At 37.9% G+C, this 23,922-nt stretch overlaps 1 protein-coding gene across 3 annotated transcripts in view; it reads left to right on the forward strand.

The window, feature by feature from the left end:
* EDNRA (endothelin receptor type A) overlaps window positions 1–12,585 on the forward strand; it is a 34,581-nt gene extending 21,996 nt beyond the window's left edge. The window contains exons 4-8 of one of the 3 annotated variants that reach the window (XM_075751258.1): window positions 1,752–1,950; window positions 5,822–5,974; window positions 8,118–8,251; window positions 8,658–8,766; window positions 10,758–12,585. In XM_075751258.1, the coding sequence (XP_075607373.1) occupies window positions 1,752–1,950; window positions 5,822–5,974; window positions 8,118–8,251; window positions 8,658–8,766; window positions 10,758–10,898 (736 nt within the window). In that variant the 3' untranslated portion in view covers window positions 10,899–12,585. The remainder of the gene's footprint in view (window positions 1–1,751; window positions 1,951–5,821; window positions 5,975–8,117; window positions 8,252–8,657; window positions 8,767–10,757) is intronic. The other 2 variants (XM_075751259.1, XM_075751260.1) reach the window with 2 other exon arrangements.
* Window positions 12,586–23,922: the final 11,337 nt, after the last annotated feature.

Here is a 23,922-nt window from a genome sequence, read left to right on the forward strand (position 1 = left end):
TCCTTCCCTTGCCAAAGCTCACCCATCCCTGCAACTCACAGCCTACATACTTACAAATTGTATCCTCCTGGTCTGTTGAGGGCATCTCCTTTCCCCATACCTTTCACCTTTCTTGTATCTGCTGTTACGCCCTTTTGTATTCCAGTCAGCTGCTGTCATCAACTAAAATCACTGCCCCATTTGCTTTTCTCTGAAAAACTTAACCTTGGCTCGTGCCTTGGAAAGGTGTCAAGAATAGAGGTGGCAGCTGCACATATCCAAATGTATCTGCCAGGACTCAAGGGGGCAGAAGATGAGGGTATGTCTGAGGAAGAAAAGAATACTTGCCATAGTCAGGACAGTAAAGTGACACAGCTCCTTACAATTTATAATCTGCTTCAGTGACTTCTTATTCTGACATTTTTTAAAGCAGATGAACAACCTTTTTTCCTCCTCAATTAAAGAAGAACAATTTCATCAGTGGATGCCATGATATATCCAAGTAGCACTGTAATTCCAAATAAGAAGTTGCTATTATTTTGGGGAAGTAGAACAAGCAGTTCAGAAATTGTTACATCACCAATGACAGCAACCTTTCCAGCATGCATTTCAGATTATTACGAGATCAAAAAGAATATTTGTTCTTTCCATAATTTTTATATAGCACTGTCTTTGCTAAATTGTTGGAAATGCTAAGTAACTTGTCTAGTGCAGTTAAGTCTGCCACTGAAAATTTTATTTATGGACTGGTTTGTACTCTGTATTGTATGCCGATCAGTCTTCTCCAAATAATTTTTGAACCTCTTGACCAGAGCTAATAGAGAGGTTGAGGTCTCAAAACTAATAAATTTCTACAAGTTCCTTGAAAACTGGCAGACAAGTAGAGGAGAAAGATCTTCTCAGTTCCTTGACTAGGGGAAAGGCTGCAGCGTGGTAACAAGAATCCTCCGGCATTGGAGGGACAGAGAAGGTAAAGAGAGGAAGAGGAAAAGGGAGAAATCCATGGGCTGTATTTGAAACTTCTTTAAGAGTTCTCACCTTTTACCAAGGTTACAGTTATGAGATGCATACACATAGAAAAGCAGGTTTCAATAATTCCACTTTTTACAGAGAAACTTGCTATCTAAGGGATAAAGTAGTGGGAACATATGTTGGTTTTGGCATGTACAGACTTCTTAGCCATGCACTTCAGTTTCTCATCAGAAAGGCAATGCAGAGGCTGAGATAGCTGTCAGACAGTCCTAACTAGCACTCAGTTGTAGTCTAAGGCAAATACAGAATATGCTGCATAAAACCAGTACTTTTAAAATCAAATCATGTAAATAGAACAAATATATTTTCATTTAATGAAGAGTATTTTCACATTATTTCATTGCATGGAAGCTGACAACTTCGGACAACACGGCTGTTACAGCTGAGGTAGCTGAAGAAGATAGCTGGTTTATATCTATTAGAATGGCTTCTGTGTCTGGAAGCTTTTTTTCTTCTGTTACGTCAGTTGATCTAGTGAAAGATATAGTCTGTGCTCACAAACCTTGCCTACTTTAATTAGAAGCCATTAGTGTAGTCCACATAGCAGAATTCCACACACACCCTTGCAGCCAGCTCTCTGCCATCCCCCTCTTGATGTGCCCCTGGAATGGGCAGAAAAACCAAGCAATACAAGTCTAAGATGTTAGCTTTAGGATTTTACCTGATATATAAAATTGAACCAAGATCTTTGAATTTAAGGAAGAAACTGAAAGTTGGAAAATAATGCCTCTCTTTTTCAGGTATAGAGCAGTTGCATCCTGGAGCCGTGTTCAGGGAATTGGAATCCCTATGATCACTGCTATTGAAATTTTCTCCATTTGGCTTCTGTCCTTCATACTGGCTATTCCAGAAGCAATTGGTTTTGCTGTGGTACCTTTCAGATACAAGGATGAAGGTTATGTCACCTGCATGCTCAATGCTACAAATAGTTTTATGTTGGTAAGTAACATCTTTTCTTCTCTTTTTGGAATCCACAATATATAGGTTAGACAGTTAAGATACTGGATTATAATATGCTTTATTCACCCATTAATGTGCAAAATGTATTCTAATGTATAGTGGTGTAAAGAAGATCCTTCATTTACAGTGAACTGTCTCTACTTTCGATACGAAATGGGACTTTACAACAGTTTCATTTCTTCACTACTGAGGATTCTTAATACAGAAATTTCCAGTTTAGGCCTGCTTAAAGTACAATCAAAAGATGTATCAGGGTAGCCAGAGCCTTGGAAAGTATTGTATTTTTCGATATAACACCTTGGAGCTTGTAACTGTCAAAAACCATGTTTTACCATGATTAGTCATCATTTTGCAGGCAGTAGCCAGCTCTTTTGGCAGACAAAGAAAAGGGTGGGGACATGCTCTAACATAGCTTTTCCTATTCTATATGCACTTACAACGTCAAACAGAGAATAATCCCTTCATTTACAAGAAATCATGACTACAAATCTGACAGACCCCATCTCCAACCTAGGTAGCTTGGGCACTGTTAGCTGTCATCTAGATACAGCAGCTCGAGAAAGAGAAGTGCCTGAGACACACTAGGCTTTGGCACATTTCATAGCCCTCATCCTGAGTGTTGCTGCAGTGTAACAGTTGCCAATACCCACATTAGCTTGTTCAAAGCAAGTCAGGTGAGTAGTCACTACAGAACTCATAGATCTTTACTGCACAGGGGGACAGTGATTTTCCACCTGGCCTTACACTGAGAAAATGTGAAAATGGTATCTTAATTTTTTCTTTGTGAACCCAAAGAAGGACCAGCCACCATTCACCCTGTAATAAAAACAGAGTAATATTCTATTTTGTCTCAGAGAAGGCAGATACTGCAAGGTCTTAAGTCTTGAGGAAAACTCCGTATTTTTTTCTGGACTAGAACTTTTTGTGCTAGACTGCATATTTTCCTTTCTTTAAATATCTGGCACTTCTCCTTTTATTGGATCAGAACATGGCTTGGGCCATAATTGGGAAGAATAAGGCAAAATGGAGCTAGGAAATTTAGAAAATAAAAAGTGTGGATGATTAGTGCTTTTCAAAGGAATATCCTCAACTTTGGTAGGGTTACATGGACTGCAGGGATGGCAGAAAGAGCAAGAGACAATTGCAAGAGAAGACAAAGGAATTCCCTAATGGAAATAATTAATGCAGGTGAAGACAGAGTGGAATTGTGCAGGATTTACTATATCTTTGTTTCTAAACTCCACAGACTATATGACTGTAGATACTGTAGTTACAAGAATATGATTTATGAAATGCACACTTCAGCAAATTTCCCTTCTGTAACGGCTGTTTTTCTCCACAAATGTGCCTGGACAATCTTTACTTCCTCTCTCCCTAAGAAAAATAATAGTTATCTCTTCCCTCTCCTCAAAAACACTACAGTTCAGGTCTTCCATAGGCATCCTAACTTTAAGGATTATTATTCTGTTTTTAATGTGGTAAGTAGGATAGCTTGGTTTGTTTTATTTGCAGGACTCAGTATCTTTTACTTGCTCAGCATAATTCAAAAGCTCCAAATCTCCCCATGCCAGTTTGATTTTCAAGGAAACAAACCAGCATTTACGTCCAAGCTGAGAGTCAATGTTGGATGTGTCAGTCATAATGGAGAGTGTTGTGTTTCAATGCGTTGCAAGCAAGTACAAACATGAGATTAAAATGGGAATACCATTTTAACCTTAACTCTGGTATTTACTACCACAAACACCACAATAAACAATTACGAAACTTTGGGAAGGATTTATGATTAGCTTTTGTTTTTAACAGGAGCTTTATTCATGTTTAAAGCTATCCTTGAAAGACTTAAAAGATTCATGCTAGACCATGATTCCCAAGAGGCTGAGTGCACTAGGAAACTTGTTTAAAATGCACATTTCCTGTAGAAAACCAGTTCCATGTGGGCTTTAAAGACAAACAAAAGAATGTCTACTTCTCTTACATCAACCCAATTTTGTGCTTTGATGCAAGCTTTGTGAAACTCGGATTCCTCAATTAATCATTTACAGACGTTTTTGTGTAGATTTTATAACTTCACAAAGCCAGGTCCTCGCACAGAACTGACGCGTTGGTCAGGGTTGTGACACAGAACTGTATGTGTGTGTTTTCTTAACTGACAGGCAATGCTCATGAAAGCTGGTAGACTGATATGACAGAAAGTTTTCCTTGTAAACATAGCATGGATTCACACAGTACACGTTTTTTTGTGCTGCCCAACCAATATGATTCTAGTCTGACTTGGAGGAGTTTGCCACGGAAAAGATAATTGTCTCCATGCATTTGTAATCCTTCTCTCTGCAGCAGGAGTGGTAATTAGATTTCCCCTCAGTACAAACTCTTCAAGTATGAGGCATATTGTTTTGTGCTGGCAGCAGCTCTGTTCCCAGTGGGGGAAATTCTGCCCCCAAGGAGAGTGCAACTATGCAGCAGACCATAGCCCCTCCTCACGCAGGGATGAGGCTAATGAGGAGGAGGAAACAGGCTAATCAACACAATTCAAAATGCCCTGTGAGGTGGGGCTGTGGCCTAGATACCAGCAGCATATGCTAAATTAGCAAGCTCTGTAAGCAGCTGTGTTGGGATAGAGGGAGAAAAATCAAACTCATTTCTTTTTTCTTAATACATCAACTTTCCAGTGTAACTAAAGCAGATTTAAATATGAACATTATTAAATACTAGTCTATTAATTGCATCCATTTTTTTCATCTTTCAAACTTTAGTACCATTCAGTTTTAAATGTAAACGAGTTGTCAAAAGTCTGACTTTTTCAAATAGGATTCATATAATCCTCAGTTATTAGCATTTTGACATTTGGTGTGGGAACTGTGATGTTACAAGAGCACGTCCGCTAGGAATAAACAAGCTAGGGAAAAGATTATGAGAAAGAAGGTTCCCTTTTACAGACATCCATCTCAGTGACTAATAACATAGAGACAGGAAGCTGAGACAGGAAGTATTTAAAATGTCATATTTCAGTGCACACTTTTAGCTGAGCATAAAAGTTTAAAACCAAGATACAATATTTTCTCAAGTCTGAAAATATAATCATCTACAGAAAAGAGTAATTTTAAATGTTTTGTCAAATGTAGCATTTCCCGTAATACAAAAGTGTATTAACTTAAACCACAGCTTAAATGACAGCTAACACTTAAAATTACACAGCGAATTACTGCTACTCTATCAAGCCCTTCAACATCCTTCACAAAAGGCAAATGGTATGAATGGCAGGCAAAGGGTTAAAAGCTAGAAGCCATCCATCCAAAGCTTTGCATATATCAGACAAACACTTATGAAGTGGCTCCTATCTGCCCAGTACATAAGCAAACCAACCACCAATCTTTTCACTGATAACATAAGGTGATAAAACTTACAAGACATTTTGAATTTTCCTTTTTTGGAATCAGGACAGAAGCTGTAGATGTAAATGGCATTTCCTGAGACAGGCTTTTAGTAAGATTTGTTATCTCAAACTGACACTGTCTACATTTTGGCATATCTTTTTCATGAAACTGGATTCTAGTTTTTGTGAATGAGTGTAAATGTTCAAAAACACAACCAAAGAAAATGAATTCCAACCCAAGACATTGCAACAAAGGTACAGGCAGGCTACCCATAAGGTAAAATAAATGTTTACACTGCCACAATTCCCATTTTGATATTGGTCCAAAACAGATCAACAATAAGAGAGTTTACATAATTTGTGTTGTTTACCAATAGACAGATACCAGTGTACCAACTGTCACGCTTTGCAAGACCTTTTTGTGTGGTACTTTCCATTGAATCATAAGAAAATATTTTCTCTTTACCTTATCTACAGTTTTACAAAGATGCAAAGGATTGGTGGCTGTTTGGTTTCTATTTCTGCATGCCACTGGCATGTACTGCCATCTTTTATACGCTAATGACTTGTGAAATGTTAAACAGAAGAAACAGCAACTTGAGAATCGCTCTCAGTGAACACCTTAAGCAGGTAAATATTAGGAACACCAATGTTTGAAAATATTGTTCTTCTCTCTTTGGGTTAGCTTAGAAATGTTTCAAAGTGTACTTGAATAAAGTAAATTAAAGAAATAGAAAGTGAGGATGTAGGTTATTTATGATGTTATGATTTAAACCTGGAACACAAGACTAAATCATAGTATAAAGAGATATTGAAGACAGCATGCTCAGGAAACTTTCGGTTTCTTTCTTTTCTTAAGTACATATGACAGTTGTACTCTTCTGCTCTTTAACCTCAAATCACTACTGGCTAAATGCTTTGAAATTTAACTACAAAGATTTGACAAAAAAATGTTTCTTTTTATTCATAAAGATATGACTCCATGGGTCCTCCCTACTTTTGGCACACTTTGATATGCAACTTTAGTTTCATATAAAAAGCAATTGTAGAATAACCTGGTTTAGCATAGAGTGGATTTTTTTTCTGGGTTATTGCACTGCTGCAGTACCACTACTGTAGCTGCTTTGAAAAAAGCAACAGGGGAATAGTACAAACAAAGGATCATAAAGTCAGTCACAGAAACATTAGATCTCACTTTGCTGTTTTTGCAGCACTGTCTGATGTTTAATTCCTAACTGAAATTTTAAAATCAATCGGTTGCTTTTCCCCTGCGTTAAAGTCAGCCCCTCAAATTCCACTCTTTCTTTCAAATTCCACATTCACAGATGTGACTCCCTAAAGCAGTCCCCTCTGCATCAGAGGGAGAACCTCTTGGAGAGGTTCCTCCTCTGCTAGTTCATTCCAGATCAGGGCAGAGGGGAAAATCCTCCCCTTGTGCAGATCCTTCACTGTTTCCCCTCACCAGGCCCCAGGGCCTGCAACACAGCCTGTCCTAGGGCCACACGCAAGCTACTCCACCCATTAGAACTAGAATGGTATGTACAGGGCGGGGGAATCCACCCTCCAGCTTTCCCATTTTGACGTGCAGTGCCCAGCAAGCTACTCACACTGATTGCTGGGGGATGACTTCATGCCACAATTTACAAATGCTTGTCTTCTTAACTATCACCCTTTGCCCTTCTTTCTTCCTTCCTTGCCCACGGCCTTCTCCACATCAATGACTAGAAACAATCCTTTTCATATTCTGATAAAAACTGCTATTATAAGAAACAATAATAGCCATATTCAAAGCCTAACAAGACTTACTGTAATCATACATTTCACTTTAAATTTTTTTAATGACAGAGCCTTGCTATGCATATTATTGTTACATTTCAGTGGCAGTTTCAGAAGTGGTATTCTTACCCTTTCCTATGCTCCTCTTTCTCAAATGCATGCCTACCAAACATCACTGGTATGCATTGTCAAGAATCCACTAAAATATCTGTAAATCTCTAGAGCCATACAAAATATCCATTACATTGAAATTATTTCCTGACGGAGTATTATGAGATTAAGCTGTAATATAGACATTTCTAAAATTTTGTTTGTAGAGAAACTATTTACTGAAGAACATCAAGATCACATAGCAAGGATCACATAGCAAAATTAATATAACGTGCAGTGTCCCTTTATGTAACATGATGCATACTAAATATAAAACAATACATCAGAGAGAATTTGACATTCTGACTGGGTGTGTGGTTGAATGGAACTTTTATTGCCAATTAATTTAGGCGCCTTGGGATTGCCCCACATTAAGGATTAGGTACAAATGGTTTATCAAGCAGGTGTGATCCCAGTTTCCCGCATACATGAAAAAGTTTTCTTGCAGATTATGCATGTTTCTGAAGAAAGAGGTTTATCTGAGGGATTGCCAGAAACCTAATCCAGTGTAGAGGAATAAGAAGGGCTGGGAAAGTAATCAGCTTCAGGAAAGCCCAGCAGTGGATTTTCCCTGGCTAACATCTACAATGTCCTGGCAATGACCTGTGTGCTCCAGCTGCTCCAGTCTCAGTGATGAGCAGGTTCTGTTGAGGATGGCCAGAATCAAGAACATGACAAGCCCCATAAAAAACAGTTCAGGAACATCAAGTAGTCTGGAAGCTGCACTTTGGGAATCCTTGCATGCTTTCTCTAGATTACTTACTTTGCTGCCAACATCACTACACTACAAGCATCTACCAATGTGAATTAGGCACTCAGTCATAGTTATCTTTACTTCTTCTTCTAGCGTCGAGAAGTTGCAAAGACAGTTTTCTGTTTAGTAGTGATTTTTGCTCTTTGCTGGTTCCCTCTCCATTTGAGCCGAATTTTGAAGAAAATGGTATATAATGAAAGAGACCCCGGCAGATGTGAACTGCTCAGGTACTTCATTTTCTATGTTAATCAATTGTTTATACTGAAAAAATATAATGCTGCATACTTGGAGTTTATGTGAGAAATGTCATTTTGCATGTAACTGTGGTCTTCGAAGAGCAAACACTTTATTTTATGACTTTTCAGCTGCATCCATTTTCAGAGGTTTCAGTTTTAATGGGGTAGCATGATTTCGATAAATGTTGTCTGTCACCATTGCAATCACTTTCCCTGCCTTTTGTGAACTTTTGTGAGACAGGTTATTATCGACCTGGCATGGTACAAGATTAGATTGAGGGAGTTAGGTAAGAGAGAATTAGTTCCTGTGACAGAAGAGATTGTAACCAAAAAAAGCATGGATGCTTCTACAGTCTATGAACAGTTTAAATGTTTTGCTTTCTCTTTTGTTGTCTAGTTTCTTGCTGCCGTTGGATTATATCAGCATCAACCTGGCAACCATGAACTCTTGTATAAACCCAATAGCTCTCTATTTTGTAAGCAAGAAGTTTAAAAACTGTTTCCAGGTAAGATTTCCTTGATAAGATTTTATGTCCAGTTAATGAACTGTATTAAACCACTTAGTTATGATATATTTTTAGCAGTTGGGAGAAGAGGCATGCAAAGGAATGAAAGATTATAAATTGTCTAGTTTATCAGCTAGCAGCTCACATAGCACACATACCAAATAGAAAGTGGAACTATCTACTTCATCTGAAATGCTAAATGAGTAAATAAGTTTGACATAGTCCTCATATGGAAACATGTAAACTGAGAGTGACATGCTCTTCTAAGTGCTGTTTACCTGCATGTGACGGGTACATGAAATAGAATTTGGTCGATAACATATTTTTCACTCCAGATGAAGACAAAGAACAGATACATAGGACACAAAGCTGCCTGCAGTTAAACAATCCCATTAATGACTAAAATTTTCAGGCTTGAATACCAAAGCAGGCACCTGAGTTGACTTCAGCAATTAAATACGCATTATGGCTTTTACCTGCATTTTTCCAGTTCCTACACATGAAAACATATTTGAAGGCTAAAATAATTTCCTTGTGACACTGTGCCTCTGCAAGTCCCTGTTCATCTAATAAAAGCAATAAAGAAAGACAGAAAATGAGAGCATACAGTGGTAAATAAAGTAATGAAATGGAAAAAGAAGACTGAAATAGCTTTATCTGCAAAGAAAAACAAAAGATGACAGGACTGTATCACTAAACTTTAAGTCTGTGAATAGACAACTCAAGCTACTGAAAAAATGCAATAAATTATTAGAATAGGGAGTACCTGTTTGTCCGAAGCCTGCTCAGACTTAGAAACTATTTTAAGGGAGTATTTTCACATGCTAAATAAGAAGTCAGCTTTGCTTTTTACAGTCCCCTACTTCATTTGGGAACTGTGGAGAGGATAATATGCCTGAATTTGTCCTCAGGTGAAAGGGAGAAGTAACAGTGGGTACTACCAGGCTGCTCCTCATATCGTTAGTTCATTCTTCCTGTTTGTCCTTCCAAATAAAATTACCATCCAACAACTCTAATTAAAGAATTTTCAGGTACTATTTAATCTTTCTCAGCTTCTCATTATAGCTTACCCTTTCCCTTCTAGTATCAACGTCATTAATTCAGGCATATATATTCCATTTTGTATTTAAGTTTCTCACCCTACCTCTGCTGCTATTTTACATACCCACCCATAGATAGATACATAGAACATGTATCTTAAGTCTGGCTTTACCTCTCTGCAACACTCGTTCCCATTGAGTTCACAGAATCTACTGCTGTTAGTAGATCATGGATCAGGGATCTACTGCTGTTACTGCCATTCCTCCTCTGAGGCCTTAACTCTTTCCCCTAAGTAGAGGTTCCATCTACATAGAATTAGGCACTAGTTTTTGTGGAGGCAGGGAGGATAGCTGAAGAATCCTTTCTGCTCCTTTCAGAAGAGACAACTGAACATACCAGCCTGTGAAGAACCTGGGAGTATGATCCTAAATGACTTCCTGTCCTTCACTGTGAAAAACTAAACACCTCAATATATTCACTGTCCCTTTTCCTAAACAATTTTGTCATCTTCTGCGAAAGATGTAAGAAGAGACCTAAGCCACAGGCTGAGGAATTTTCTTCTTTTCTCTTACATGCTAAGCAGCACACTGATCCCTAACTTTGAAGTGCAGTTATAAAGAGGGAAAAAACCCCAACCCAGCTCTTACAATATGTATTGAGTTCTGTCAGTTCTCAGTCTATTTACCTTAGTCAAACAAATTTCCCTTTTGATACTGTCAAAGTTTTTCTTAAATAAGAGGCATGGGCTGGGCCTAATTTGCTGCATTTGTGATGTTTAATCACAAGAACTGTTTGCATCCTAGGATAAAAAATTTGCCCAATTGCAGCAATCACTCCCATCAGCTAGAGTTGTCTGTTCATTTCTGAATTAAAAATATGGCTGGCAATCTGCATAGAGCTGATAAATTTGTGTTAACCTTTTTTTTTCGTTTTCTTTTTTTTTCTTCCAGTCATGTCTTTGCTGTTGCTGCTCCCAATCTAAGAGTCTGGTGACTTCAGTGCCCATGAATGGAACAAGCATTCAGTGGAAAAATCAAGAACTGAATAATCACAATACAGATCGAAGCAGCCATAAAGACAGCATAAACTGAAAATTAAGGACTCTGATACCACTTCAGAATCAAACAGGAAAAAAAAAGTCACAACAAAGCTATATCAACAGGAAGCCCAGTGACTGTTCCATAATCAATTCAGACATGTGCACCCTTGTACTTAATTCTAGAGGTGACTGAATAGATTGACTGACTATAACTGTGATGTTCTGTGAACTGAGATCCACTGGATGGTAATTCTGTCTCTGAAAAGGATATTGATGTCATTATGACACCAAAAACCTGACTTGAACTACACAAGTGGTTTGCTCTTCTGAACCAAGCAGGAACTGTCCAGTGCCTGTGACTGGTACAATACAATCTTTTTACCTGGTTGTCACCTAGAATTAATCACTCCGGAATTTTTCAGAAGATATCAAAATGGAATCTGTCTGTGACTATGTTTTCTCTCTGCCCATTTGTCTTTTAACTTTTATTTGTGTGGTGGATATATTCCATACACCAATATGTTTTGCATGTTGTTGTTGTTGTTTTTCAGGTTTATGTTGGAAAATGTTTTGGTCCACACCAGTATTTTATTTACTTATGTTACAATGGGTCAGGACATTAGCTGGGCAGTTCATATTTGTAGCACTTCAGTACTCAAAAATAGGAAGAGACCATTTAAAGTAGCATCAACATTTGGCACTTAAGCACAGATTAATACCAAAAAAAGAGGTATTAATAATACAGTACTATACTGTGTTATTTATTCTAATGCTCTGTACAAAATAAATGTAATAAACATAATCTGTATCAGCAAAAAGAATGAAAGATGCCCCCAGAGGGGCACCTTACAATGTGTTCTTAACCTGCCATGTTAATTCTTAAACTATATGAACCTATTAATCTATTTAGACTACAGCTGTGTTAAATCTACGTCAAAATGAGGGTCAGTGGAACACAGTAAAACATTATTAAAGCTGTCCAAAGAGTTCTGAGAATATGGTTGTTTATTATTATAGCAACTATGCACAACACTACACATTGTGAACATGATGTTATAGCGAATGCAGACCTGTGGAAGTCCATAAAAGTTGGATGCGCACAAGGATATTTTATGCCTTATGCTTACCGAGTTCTTTGCCTTACTCTCACAACGTTCAAGGATTTTAATGGGGTTTGATAGTTTATTGGAATTGTTAACCATACAAAAGCTATGAATAATATATAGAAAATACTGCTTGCATACATGTAAACTGGTGATTTACTTATTATTTCCATCCATTATGGTTAAATGGCAAGAGATTCCTTGTTTGGTTATAAAAATTTTTAATAGGTAGCCTGCCATTAAATAGTGGAATTAAATAGTGTGGTGTCATATATAATATGCCTCATGCTGAAATCTGCTAGGAAATTTATAGCATCTGTTGTGCCAGGCTAAGAAGCAGTAATTAAAATTCCACAAATTTTTAAACATCTGTTACATTTCAAGTGAAAGATATAATCCTGCATATTTTTATTTACGAGGTCAAAACGCTAGTGCCTACAGTGACTTCCACTGCACAGTCTCCCAAATGTTTACATTCACACAAATCTTCTAAAGTGTATTAAAAAAAAGTTCTTTAAATTAGTTTATGTATTTTTGTGTGCTTTTGTCTCTGTGACTTATATGCATGTATAAATACATACAAATTTATGTTCATATGCTATAAACCTAAATACAGTCTTCTGACAATGCTCTGTAGTAGTGCCTAAGAGCATGGTATTGAATGAGACTTGGCTGAATTTTATTTAAAACTTTTCATCCTCAAACTGTATCAAAAATCATAGTAAATAAGTAACAATGCTTTCCTTTGAGAAGGTTGAATTACTGAGTCTCTTTACATCCTGCCACTTTCACTGCTCCTTTGACAGAATGTATTGAGCAGATGATAAAGGTAAACAGAAAACACACATGAAGAATGGATTTAAGTTGTAAATTGCTCCTTTATTTCAAGGCAGGAAAAAGCTTTGTGTGCATTCCTCTCTTCTGTTATTTATCTGACGGTTAGATGAACCAAAAAATTCATACTATACCAGCAAATCAATAATCTGATTGTTCAGATACAATCTTTTCTACCTGTCTAGATAAAACAGTGAGCAGTAGAGACAATCCAGGACAGAAACTTTAGGACTCAACTTCTACAAAAAAAAAGCATCTACCTGTAAAAGTATCAGACCCTGAAACAGACCATTTTTAGGCTTTACCAGCACTGATACCAACCACAAGTCATGAAAAGCTAACAGTTTTCCTTCCAGCATTAGCACCTCAAACATCTGTTGCTTTCAAACCAATAGTTGGCTGTATTATGTGGCAAAGATATATGCACGTGCACACAAAACAGATACCTTAATTTAGTTCAGCCTAGATGGAAAAATAATCTTTCTACTCCCCAAAGAGCTGACTGACCATAGCGGCAGCATTATAAAATACAAAACTTTTTAATTAAAAAAGAAAAAAAAAAAAAAAGGTAAAGTATCTAACAGATGTGAGAGGTGTATTTTATAATGCTCTAGAATGATTTTTGGAAGCTTACTTAGGGATCAAAGCATGCAAAAACTAATTGGTGATCCTCATTCTATCTCCTCCAGCCAGTTGAAGGATAGACAGAGCCTAAATAACAGTGACAAGTGAGGTCTCCAGAGGTCTCAGACTTTTTTGCCATGCATGCTCTTTTTTATGTTCACTGGCGGCTGCTGCTCCCACTCACAAACCAATCATAAGGACAAAGGGTGTTACTATGTGGCAATTATGGTGGTGGTGGTGGTGGTGGTGGGGGAACTGTTTCTGTAAAACTTACTAAGATACTTTTAAAATTATCTCCTATTCTTCCCACTGATAATAGTAAATATTCCTCCTAGTATTGTATCTACCCTCAATTCTGAAAAAGCTACCTTTCCAAAGCAACCAACAAAAGTCTTCCACAATTCTGAAATTCAACCATAGTTAATTTTAACCTTTCCTTTTCCTGCAAAGTTCTGCAAAAAGGTGCTCTGGCATTTCTATTTGTGCATCAAAACCAGTGCAGGTTTAGTTGGGATTTTCCTCTGCTGTTGCACAGAAGCTGCTTTCTCTTTTATATCAGAACAACTTTCCACAACAAGTATCCTTCCACCCTCTTATTTCAGGGATGGTTTTATGTCTGCTGTTTGCATTCCTCTTAGCTGAACCAAGCCTAGCTTTTCTCTGCAGCTGGCAGGATCTCTATTCCACAAGTTCCAGATTAACTTCTTACACTTTTTTAACATCTGTTCATCATAATCAAAATCCATTTAACTGTCACAATCATAATTTTTGTGGACTTCACAATTCCCAACTCTCTTCCGTCCAGTCAGTGTAAAATCTCATTGACTGTTACCTCTTACATAGTCTCACATCTCAACTTCAAACACTTTGCAGAGTTTTGATTAATTTTAGAATCCAGTTATTCTTGTTTTCAATATGCCCCCCCCACCCCCAACTAGCACAATAAACATTTCCTTTTTGGTATATTTTATACTTATTTGCTTCAAAGATAGAGCATACATAGGTTTCCACTTATGTTTATGTTTGTTTATTTACATATTAAACTCTGGGCTTCGGACCTGACCTAGCCAGCTCTTGTGCTTTGCAGAAAAGTGCTTATGTAGTAGTTCATCATAAATCTCACCTGATAGAACTGTCAGCTTGGTTCTGTGAAGGATGCTTTTGCAACCCTCATGTCTGAATATGTTTATTTTTGCTTTTAATACAGTCAGTTTCAGGTGTTTACCTATCTGTCCCTCCATTTTTCAAAAACAGCTATGAACCCCTTACCCAATTTCAATAAATTTTGCAGGACACAGTTGTCAACGTTATGAAGTTACAGAGAATTTCACAAAACCTGCAGGATGGGTAGAAGAACAAGATCCTACACGTGCTCTACACAGAAAATTGCTGAAATGGAGTTTAGATGTATTCAACAAATTCAGATGATAGATGTTATGAACATTATACATGCAGAAAAAGCTTTGATCAGAGCTTGCAACTTGCAAGACATCTGAGAATCAAACCACAACACACAAATTCTTGGAAACCAGTATTTGTTAAGTTCCATTGCTTGTGGAATCACTTGCTTTTTTTCCTGTTTCTCTCTCATCATTTACATATTTACCACAATCTTGTTACTAGATAATTTGATTCTGTGAAGCCTTATGGGTTTCAGTTTGTGAGAAGACATAGTACAAATTCAAATTCTGCTGCATTTGTATGAACAGATTTCTGCTCAAATGTCCCTGAGGCAAAGCATGCATTTTCATTAGAAGAAACACACTCGGACTGCATGCTAACATTGCCTTGCAAAATGTTTTCCAGACAATCAGTTGTGCAAAGCTTAGCTCAGCAAAGTATTCCTAATTTACACTCCTCACCCTTTCAAAGACTAAATAAAGGCAATTATCTCTAAAATCAGAGTAAGAGAAGACACATAAAAGATTTACAGAACAGAAACAATTCCCAAGTTGCACAGGAAAAAAAAATCACCCTCAACCAAAACCAGGCATGTTTAAAATGTGGCTCTAAAAGAAACACAGCTTATCATTAGTCCAAGTGTGGGAAAGCAAGATAAGAACTAAATAAAACAATTTAGTAGGTCATCTCCAGTTTTTCTAAAGGAAGATGAAATTAATTGACCTCTAGTATCTCATCTAGAATCAGCTTTTTCCCCATACAGATATCACTGCTTCTGAAATTAACTGTTGGTTGAGTCACAGTTTTGCAGTCTCATTAGTTACAGTAGCTTATTATTACAATAAAGCTCAACGTAGTAAGTGTTACAACTGATAAGAAAAAAGAATTTATTCTATTCTTCAGCAGCAATCAGAGTAACTGAGTACCTGCAAACTGCTCTGAAATCAATGATTTGGAAATACTTGGTGCATCTCAGAATAAGGCCTTCACTTCAATCTCATGCTGTCGTAGTCCTGGGGAGTAAAAACACTGAGTCTACAAGTTACTGAATCAAGCATCCAAAATGACTAATGAGAAGCATTTCTAGGCCATCCAAGAGAACATGGATTCTGCTATGTATTTTAAACATAGGGGAAGATTAGCAATCCATCATTACTAGATACCTCTGTGCCAACCTGTAGCCACACTTCATATTTATTGAAATCCCTGTGTCTAAAGTTTTTGTGTCTTTTCCCCTCCAAAACTGTTGTACAGTGGCCTCCTTGGTATTGCCTCTGAATAAAGTATACATTTGGATTAGCTTTCTTTCAAATATCTATGCAGTATTAATAAAGCATCCATCTCCAGATAAATGGTATATTCCAATACAGAAACACAATTAAACCACACTACCAGAAAGGTCACAAATTTTTAGGGTCAAGTTTTAAACAGAAAATTAACGTAGTACTCTTGGGACAAAGAAGTTCACAAATGAACTGCAATAACGCCAATGCCAAGGACTTCTCCAAAATAAAGGAATAAAATGTTGAATTTTTTCCTTTTTATGATAATTTGTATATATGAGAATTTGCTTGCACAGAACTTTAACCAGTGGTTGTTCTTCCATATAAAGTGCATTTCATAGAATCATAGAATACCAGGTTGGAAGGGAACTCAAGGATCATCTGGTCCAACCTTTCTTGCCAAAAGCTCCATCTAAACAAAAGCACTGTCTAGACAAGATGGCCCAGCACCCTGTCTAGCTGAATCTTAAAAGTGTCCAGTGTTGGGGAATCCATCACTTCCCTGGAGAGATTATTCCAATGGCTGATTGTTCTCACTGTGAAAAATTTTCCTCTTATGTCCAACTGGAATCTTCCTAGGAGTAACTAGCACCCATTACCCCTTGTCTTTTCCACGTGACTCCTTGTAAAAAGGGAGTCTCCATCTTGTTCGTAGCCACTGTTTATAGTACTGGAACACGGTGCTGAGGTCTGCCCTAAGCCTTCTTTTCTCAAGGCTGAATAAACCCAATTCTCTCAGCCTTTCCTCATAGGCAGGCTTCCCAATCCTTTGATCATCGTCTTGGCCCTTCTCTGGACCCTCTCCAGCCTGTGCACATCTTTTTTGTATAGCGGGGACTAAAACTGAACACCGTATTCCAGGTGCGGCCTGATGAGCACTGAGTAGAGTGGTATAATGACTTCATCTCTGCTGGTGATGCCCTAGTTGATGCAACCCAGCATCCTGTTGGTGTTCTTTGCTGCTGCACTACACTGTTCACTCATACTGAGTTGTCCAGCAGGACCCCCAGGTCCCTTTCCACAGAGCTACTCTCTAGCCAGGTGGATCCCAGCCTGTACTGTACTCCTGGATTGTTTTCCCAGGTGCTTACACTTGTTCTTGCTGAACTTCGTAAGGGTCTTGTTAGCCCACTCTTCCAGCCTATCCAGGTCTTCCTTCAGGGTGGCTCTCCTTTTGAAGTGTCTTCTTCCCCACTCAGTTTGGGGTCATCCCCAAACTTCATCAGGGTGCATGTGATCCAATCATCCAGATCACTTATGAAGATATTAAACAGCGTTGGGCCCAATATCGATCCCTTGGGGACCCCACTTGTGACAGGTTGCCAGTTTGAAAACGAGTTATTTACCATCACCCTCTGGGTGCAACCTTTCAGCCAATTCCCCAGCCACCACATAGACCACTTACCTAGACCATAACTCATCAGTTTCTCTAGGAGGAGGCTGTGGGGAACTGTATCAAAAGCCTTGGAGAAACCCAGGTAGACAATGTCCACTGCTCTCCCCACATGAACTGAGCAGGTTACTTTGTCATAGAAGGCAATCAGGTTTGTCAAGCACAATTTGCCCTTGGCGCTTCATTTGACTTGTGGTAGCTCCCAGGAGGATTTGTTCCATAACTTTCCCAGGGACTGAAGTAAGACAGATGGGCCTGTAATTTCCGGGATCCTCCTTTAAGCTGTTCTTGTAGATAGGGGTGACGTTAACCTTCTTCCAGTCCTCTGAGATGTCCCCCAGTCTCCATGACTTCTCAAAGATATGGAGACCAGCCTCACAACGACATCTGCCAGCTCTCTTAACACCCTCAGATGGATATTATCAGGGCTCATCAATTTGTAAGGGTCAAGCTTCTGTAATAGTTCATGGGTCTGTGTTTGCATTGACCTGGATTTTTGTTCCCAAGGCCTGGGGTCCAACAGGGCTGGTAAAGACAGAGATGAAGAAAGTGTTGAGAACCTTTGCCTTATCAGCACTGTTGGTGACTAATTCACCTCTCCTGTTTAACAGTGCGCCAATATTATCCTTCTGCTTCTGCTTCCTGTTTACATACATGAAGAACCCTTTCTTGTAGTTTTTGACATCTCTGGCCAATTTCAATTCAAGCTGAACTTTTGCTTTTCTAACTGCATCTCTGCATGCCCTGGCAATGCCCATATAGTTCTCAGTGGGTATTCATCTGCTTTTACATCTCTGGTACACTTCTCTTTTGGTTTTGAGCAGATTTAGAAGCTTGCAGTTAAGTCAAGGGCGTCTCTTGCTCCATCTACTTCCCTTACCTTTAAAGGGGAGGAACTGTTTTTGTGCTTCCAGGAGAGTGTTCCTGAAAAACTCTCAGCAGTCACTGGCTCCTTTATCCTCCATGGAAACTTCCCACAGAATCCCTCCCAACTAAGCTCTGAGTGAGCTGAAGTTTGCTCTTCTAAAATCTAAAACCTTTGTCTTTGTACTAACCTTCAGCATGCTCGGCAGGATCCCAAACTCCACAATATTGTGCTCACTGCAGCCAAGGCTATCACTAACCAAGATATTACAAAGCAGGTTTTCTTGGTTTGTGATTCGCAAGCCCAGCAGTGCTTCGTTCCTGGTTGGCACATCTAACGTTTGTATGAGGAAGCAGTCCTCTATGTATTCCAGGAACTTGATGAATGACATGTGATAAGAGAACCCCAAAACTGATCTTCTCTTCCATTTACTTAAAAAGTGTGAGTCATTTAGAGAGAAAGCATTAAAAAAGCACTGTGTAATTTAACTATGAGCACTTCCATACCACATATGACTGTACGCTATGATAAGCAAAGATGTGAATAGCCCATTGGGCAATCAAATACCAAAATGTTTTAACATGAAAGTGCTCATTGAGAAATAGAAAAGAATGAATACATTCATAACAATCAAAGTTTATTTTAATATTCTAGAAAAGAGACTGGCACAGTAGTGAATTTGAAAGTTGGGTAAATTCACTTGATGACAAATACAAGAACTGGCCTGAACACCCAAATTTGTTTAAGCTTATGTTTGAAATTCCACTGGGATAAAGGCATGAGGTTAATCTACAAACAAAATTATTGGCTACAACTTCAGTATAAAAAAGGAGCTAAAGAAAGAAATTAACTTCTAAGATTTCCAAATTTTTCAAACTAAAAGTGGTCTTACATATGAACTGTATCCTAGTTCTGTGTTTTATAACTAATTTATGTTTCCAGTTATGGACTTTTATACATTTTATCAATTTTGTTTTATTTTTTATAATCTGCTTGGAAAGTATGAAAGTGGCATCAAGACTTAGCCAGTCTAGCTTTACTTACCTGAGAATATAATTTGCTCACACAAGAATGAATGCATCTACACTGATTGAAATAATAAGAAAATAAAAATTTTTATTCACCAGCTGAAAGTATTGCCTCAATCAAAGTTAAAACCAGCCATTAAAGTAATTTCAAGTTTCAAGCAGTAACTTGGGATAAAATGCTGAACTTACTGAAATAAATGATTGTTGTGGTTTAACCCGGCAAGCAGCTAAAACAACCACACAGCCATTTGCTCACTCCCTGCCCCAGTGGGATGAGGGAGAGAACTGAAAAAAAAAGTAAAACTCGTGGGCTGAGATAATAACAGTTTAATAGGATAGAAAAGGAAGAGAATAATAATAACAATAATAATGATAAAGAATACACAAAACAATGCATGGCACAGTTGCTCAGCACCTGCTGACCAATGCCCAGCTAGTTCCCGCGCTGTGGTGCTCCCCAGCCAACTCCCCCAGTTATATACTGAGTATGACGTCATAAGGTATGGAACATCTTTTTGCCCAGTTTGTTCAGCTGTCCTGGCTGTGCCCCCTCCGAGCTTCTTGGGCACCTCCTGTGGAAGGCTCATGCCTCCTCCCTGGCAGAGCCTGGGAAGCTGAAAAGTCCTTGACTTAATTGTAAACACTGCTGAGCAACAACTAAAACATCAGTGTGTTATCAACATTATTGTCATCCCAAATCCAAAACACAGCTCTATGCCAGATAGCAGGAAGAAAATTAACTCTATCCCAGCCAAAACCAGGATAATGATAAAGTTGCCATTGACTTCAGTAGGACTGGAATTTCAGTCAGAATGTATGATGGAGCCCCGTCAGCACAGTAACTACTGCAGTGTGATGAAGCCCATTACAGCTAAGCAAGACAGAAAAAGTAAATGATTCTGTGGGGCTGGCATGAATAATTGTGAGAATACCATCTCATATGATCAGGTGGGAAAAGAAGCTTTGGCACACTTTTCTTCCCATAAAATCAGCTTAATAAAAGAAGTCAGAGGTAACAGGGTTCTCCTCTCACACCACTCCACCAACAGAGACAGGTGGCCAGAACAGGAGAACACGAAGATTGTCTACTTGCAGGGAACAATCCTCACTATGGAATACTGATATTCTGAAAATCCAGAGTATTGTACTGATCCTGTCCCCAAGATCTAACTCTTATGTATACAAGTTAACGCACAGATATCAATAGAATGATCTATGTCCATGCACTTATTGCATGTGTCCACTGTTCAGGCAGATACTGGAAATTTACAGTTGGCTGGAATATCCTAGCATTACGTATCCCTGAAATGCCTACTGCAATTATGCAGATCAGTTTTACTGAAACAATTCTGGTCTATACTGAAATCAATGTGGACATATTATATTGTGAGCACATATCTCTCAGAATTATAGCAACCCTATGTCAGAGGAATCACAGGATCAATATTTATTACTGCAGGGGATATACAAGAGAAAATTATCTCTGTGGGGGTTTACCCTGCTGAGTCAAACTGAAAACCCTTACAATTCTCCTGATATACAGACCTCTGGGATCTGCCTCCTTTCAGAAAATTTCATCTTCTGTACCTGATTACATATTTAGCTGTTCTAAGGATGTATTTTCTAGGTTTTGGGAAAACACAGTTTGCACCAACTAAACACTGCATGGGAACTGTCATGTACAGTCATTCCCACTTTGCAGTTTTTGCCACGAGTATGTGATTTCATAAACGTTCTGTATGCAAATAAAATAATCAAGTAAAATAATATGGAAAGTGTATTACATGAAAAAGAATTAGATGTCACAAGTAAAGGAGCTCTCTATAACTAAGCCAACCTGACATACTTCTTATCAAGCCTCACTTGGTAATAGTAGATTACTTTTTAGTTAATCTGCTAGTAAATTTCAACAATCCTTCCCTTGAATTGAAAATAAGAATATCACGCAATGCTTAATTTATTGGGTAATTGGTTAACTTTTTTCCTATTGAGTCTCAATACTGAATACAGATAATTAATTTAATATACTGTTTATGTCTTAGTTCAAGTAAGATTACTTCACCACTACTTTGTAATGCAAATTGTCATGGTATGCCTAGAACTGGTTAACAGGTCCAGACGTGTTAGCAACAATTTGTTACAATGGGTGCCAGGATGGAAAATGGAAAGGATTGACCAACCCAAATAAACAAACAATGCAATTCAAGAACAATTTTGAGCTCACCAGGGAGCTAAAAATCTCTTCCAAATGCTGCTTCAACTACGTGTTGCATAAATACTCTAATAATTTTTTCCAAAACTATGCTCTGCAAGCCCATGGCAACATAGGCTGCATAACAATTTTATGAAACATTAAAAATGAAACCATAGCAGACACCTAGGGAATGGTGTAAGGACAGTATAAGCATACTGTAACACTTCACTGGTAGACTGTCCAAGCCTACCAAATTGAGGTGAAAATCAGTACATTTGAGGTAAATAATGGATGTTTCACCATGAATTTATCATCTTTTTGACCCGTGTCATCCTTTGGTATTCATAGCATCTTGAGGCAATGAATCCAGTGATTTAACTTACATTGTGTGAAGCTATGCTATGAAGTTGCCATTTGATAATTTCCTTTAATATTCTCTAGTTCTTGTATTATGAGACAGTAAACAATTGCTTTTTGTTTACCTTGCTACTCATGAGTTTCTAGACTCAGATGTCTTTTCCAGGCTGACTAGTCTGTTTTCTCATATGTTGTATGAAAGTTGTTCTCTACCATTGATCATCTTTTGCCCTTTTCTATATTTTCCTGAGTTCTACCATGCTATTTTCAAGATGGAAGAGAGGAGAGACCAACGTGACCTAGATGCAGCTGCGTAATCATGATCTATTTTGTTCTTTATCCCTCTGTAATAATTCCTAACACTGTATTTTTACCATCAAAACTTAGTTGATTTAAGTCTTTGAAGATGGATCTTGTAAAAAGACTTCTGGAAATCCAAATAGATTATATAAACGTGACAATCCTTATGAACATCTTCAATGACACTCTCGGAGAACATAGTTTTGTGAGCTATAAGTTCCCTTTACAAAAGTCATGTTGATTCTTCTAAAACTATGTTTAGCAATGCAGCCATTAATTCCATTCTTTGTTATAGGTTCCACTGGTTTCCTGAATACAGACTTTAGCTTACTGATCTGTAGTTTCATGCAGAAATCTCTCTCCCTCTGAGCATATGTTTTGCTATGCATTGTTTCACCTACAGCTAAAAGCTCATTCGAGTTTCTTCAGAATATTTAGGTAAATACCATTTTGACCAATGATTTGTTACTGTTTTGTTGATTTGACCTATAAGCTCTTCTTGGTTTAAATCAGATCTTTAGAACAACTATCAAGATAGTTTTGTTATGGGAAGCTACTTATACTCCAATACAGGGAGTGTGGATGCAATGGATTTAGCTAATCTGCTATGACTTTATCTCCTCTAACCCTCCTTTTATACCTTTGACATCTATCAGTCTTTGCTCTCTGTCTGGTCTTGATGTATTTGAAAAAGTATTTATTATTCTTTATCAGGTTGTTCCTCAATTATTTTTTTTTATAGCAGTATCTTACCCAAGTCCTGTGAACTGCCACAATCAAGTTCAGACTTATCCCCTTGTGGGCTCCCTGATTTCTATTCCAGAGCAGCCATGTACAATATACCATAGGAAGTTTGAGCGTTGTGTCCCAGCATTACATTTACACGCTCTACCTCATGTAATTGAAGTGCTCCATTATTAGTCTTGGTACCCTCACAACATTCCCAGCTCCCACAATATGTTAGTCATTGTGGCCATACTCTTCAGCCAGTAAGAAAATTACCTTTTTACTATGTTATTTATGCACTATTTGTACATTAAATTTGCAGGTTTATTACAGAGAGACTGTGACTTAGTTAATACAGGTTATCTTTGATTTCACATGACATCAATTCTCCCTTGACATAATCCATTATATTTTTCTTACACAGGCATCCCACTGTTTCCATTAATTATCTTCCTTCCACCGAATTCTTAATACATCTGTTATGGTGATATCATTGCAAAAAACCAGGTATTCCAGTTCCCCAATCTCACTGTCTTCTAGCAATCCTGGATAAGCAGTATATGTTTGGTTTGATTTCCTGCTTTTCCATGCTTTGGTACTCTGTTTAGATTACTTGTGCTAAATTTGTGCGCTGCCTATCTAATGATATTATTATATAGTAGCTATCACCTAAAGACATACATAACTCCTTTTTTTTAAAACTGTTGGTATTAGACATTGTGGTATTTTTAGTCAGTGTTCTTAATGAGAAGTCTATGAAAGTTCGTTATTAAGATGGAACTTCACATCACAGCATGTACACTAACGAACTTTAGGGGAAATTGTTAAGAACGAGAAAAATAAAGAGTAATATCTGCATGGTTGTGTCTTTCAATGCCAGTGCATTTCTGCAGCTAATTCTACTGGAGATACTTCTGGGTCATCATATTTAATCATGAAATACATAGGCTAGCTTTCCTTCCACATCA

The sequence above is a fragment of the Balearica regulorum genome, chromosome 4 (genome assembly GCF_011004875.1).
Source record: "Balearica regulorum gibbericeps isolate bBalReg1 chromosome 4, bBalReg1.pri, whole genome shotgun sequence".
NCBI classification, from domain to species: Eukaryota; Metazoa; Chordata; class Aves; order Gruiformes; family Gruidae; genus Balearica; species Balearica regulorum.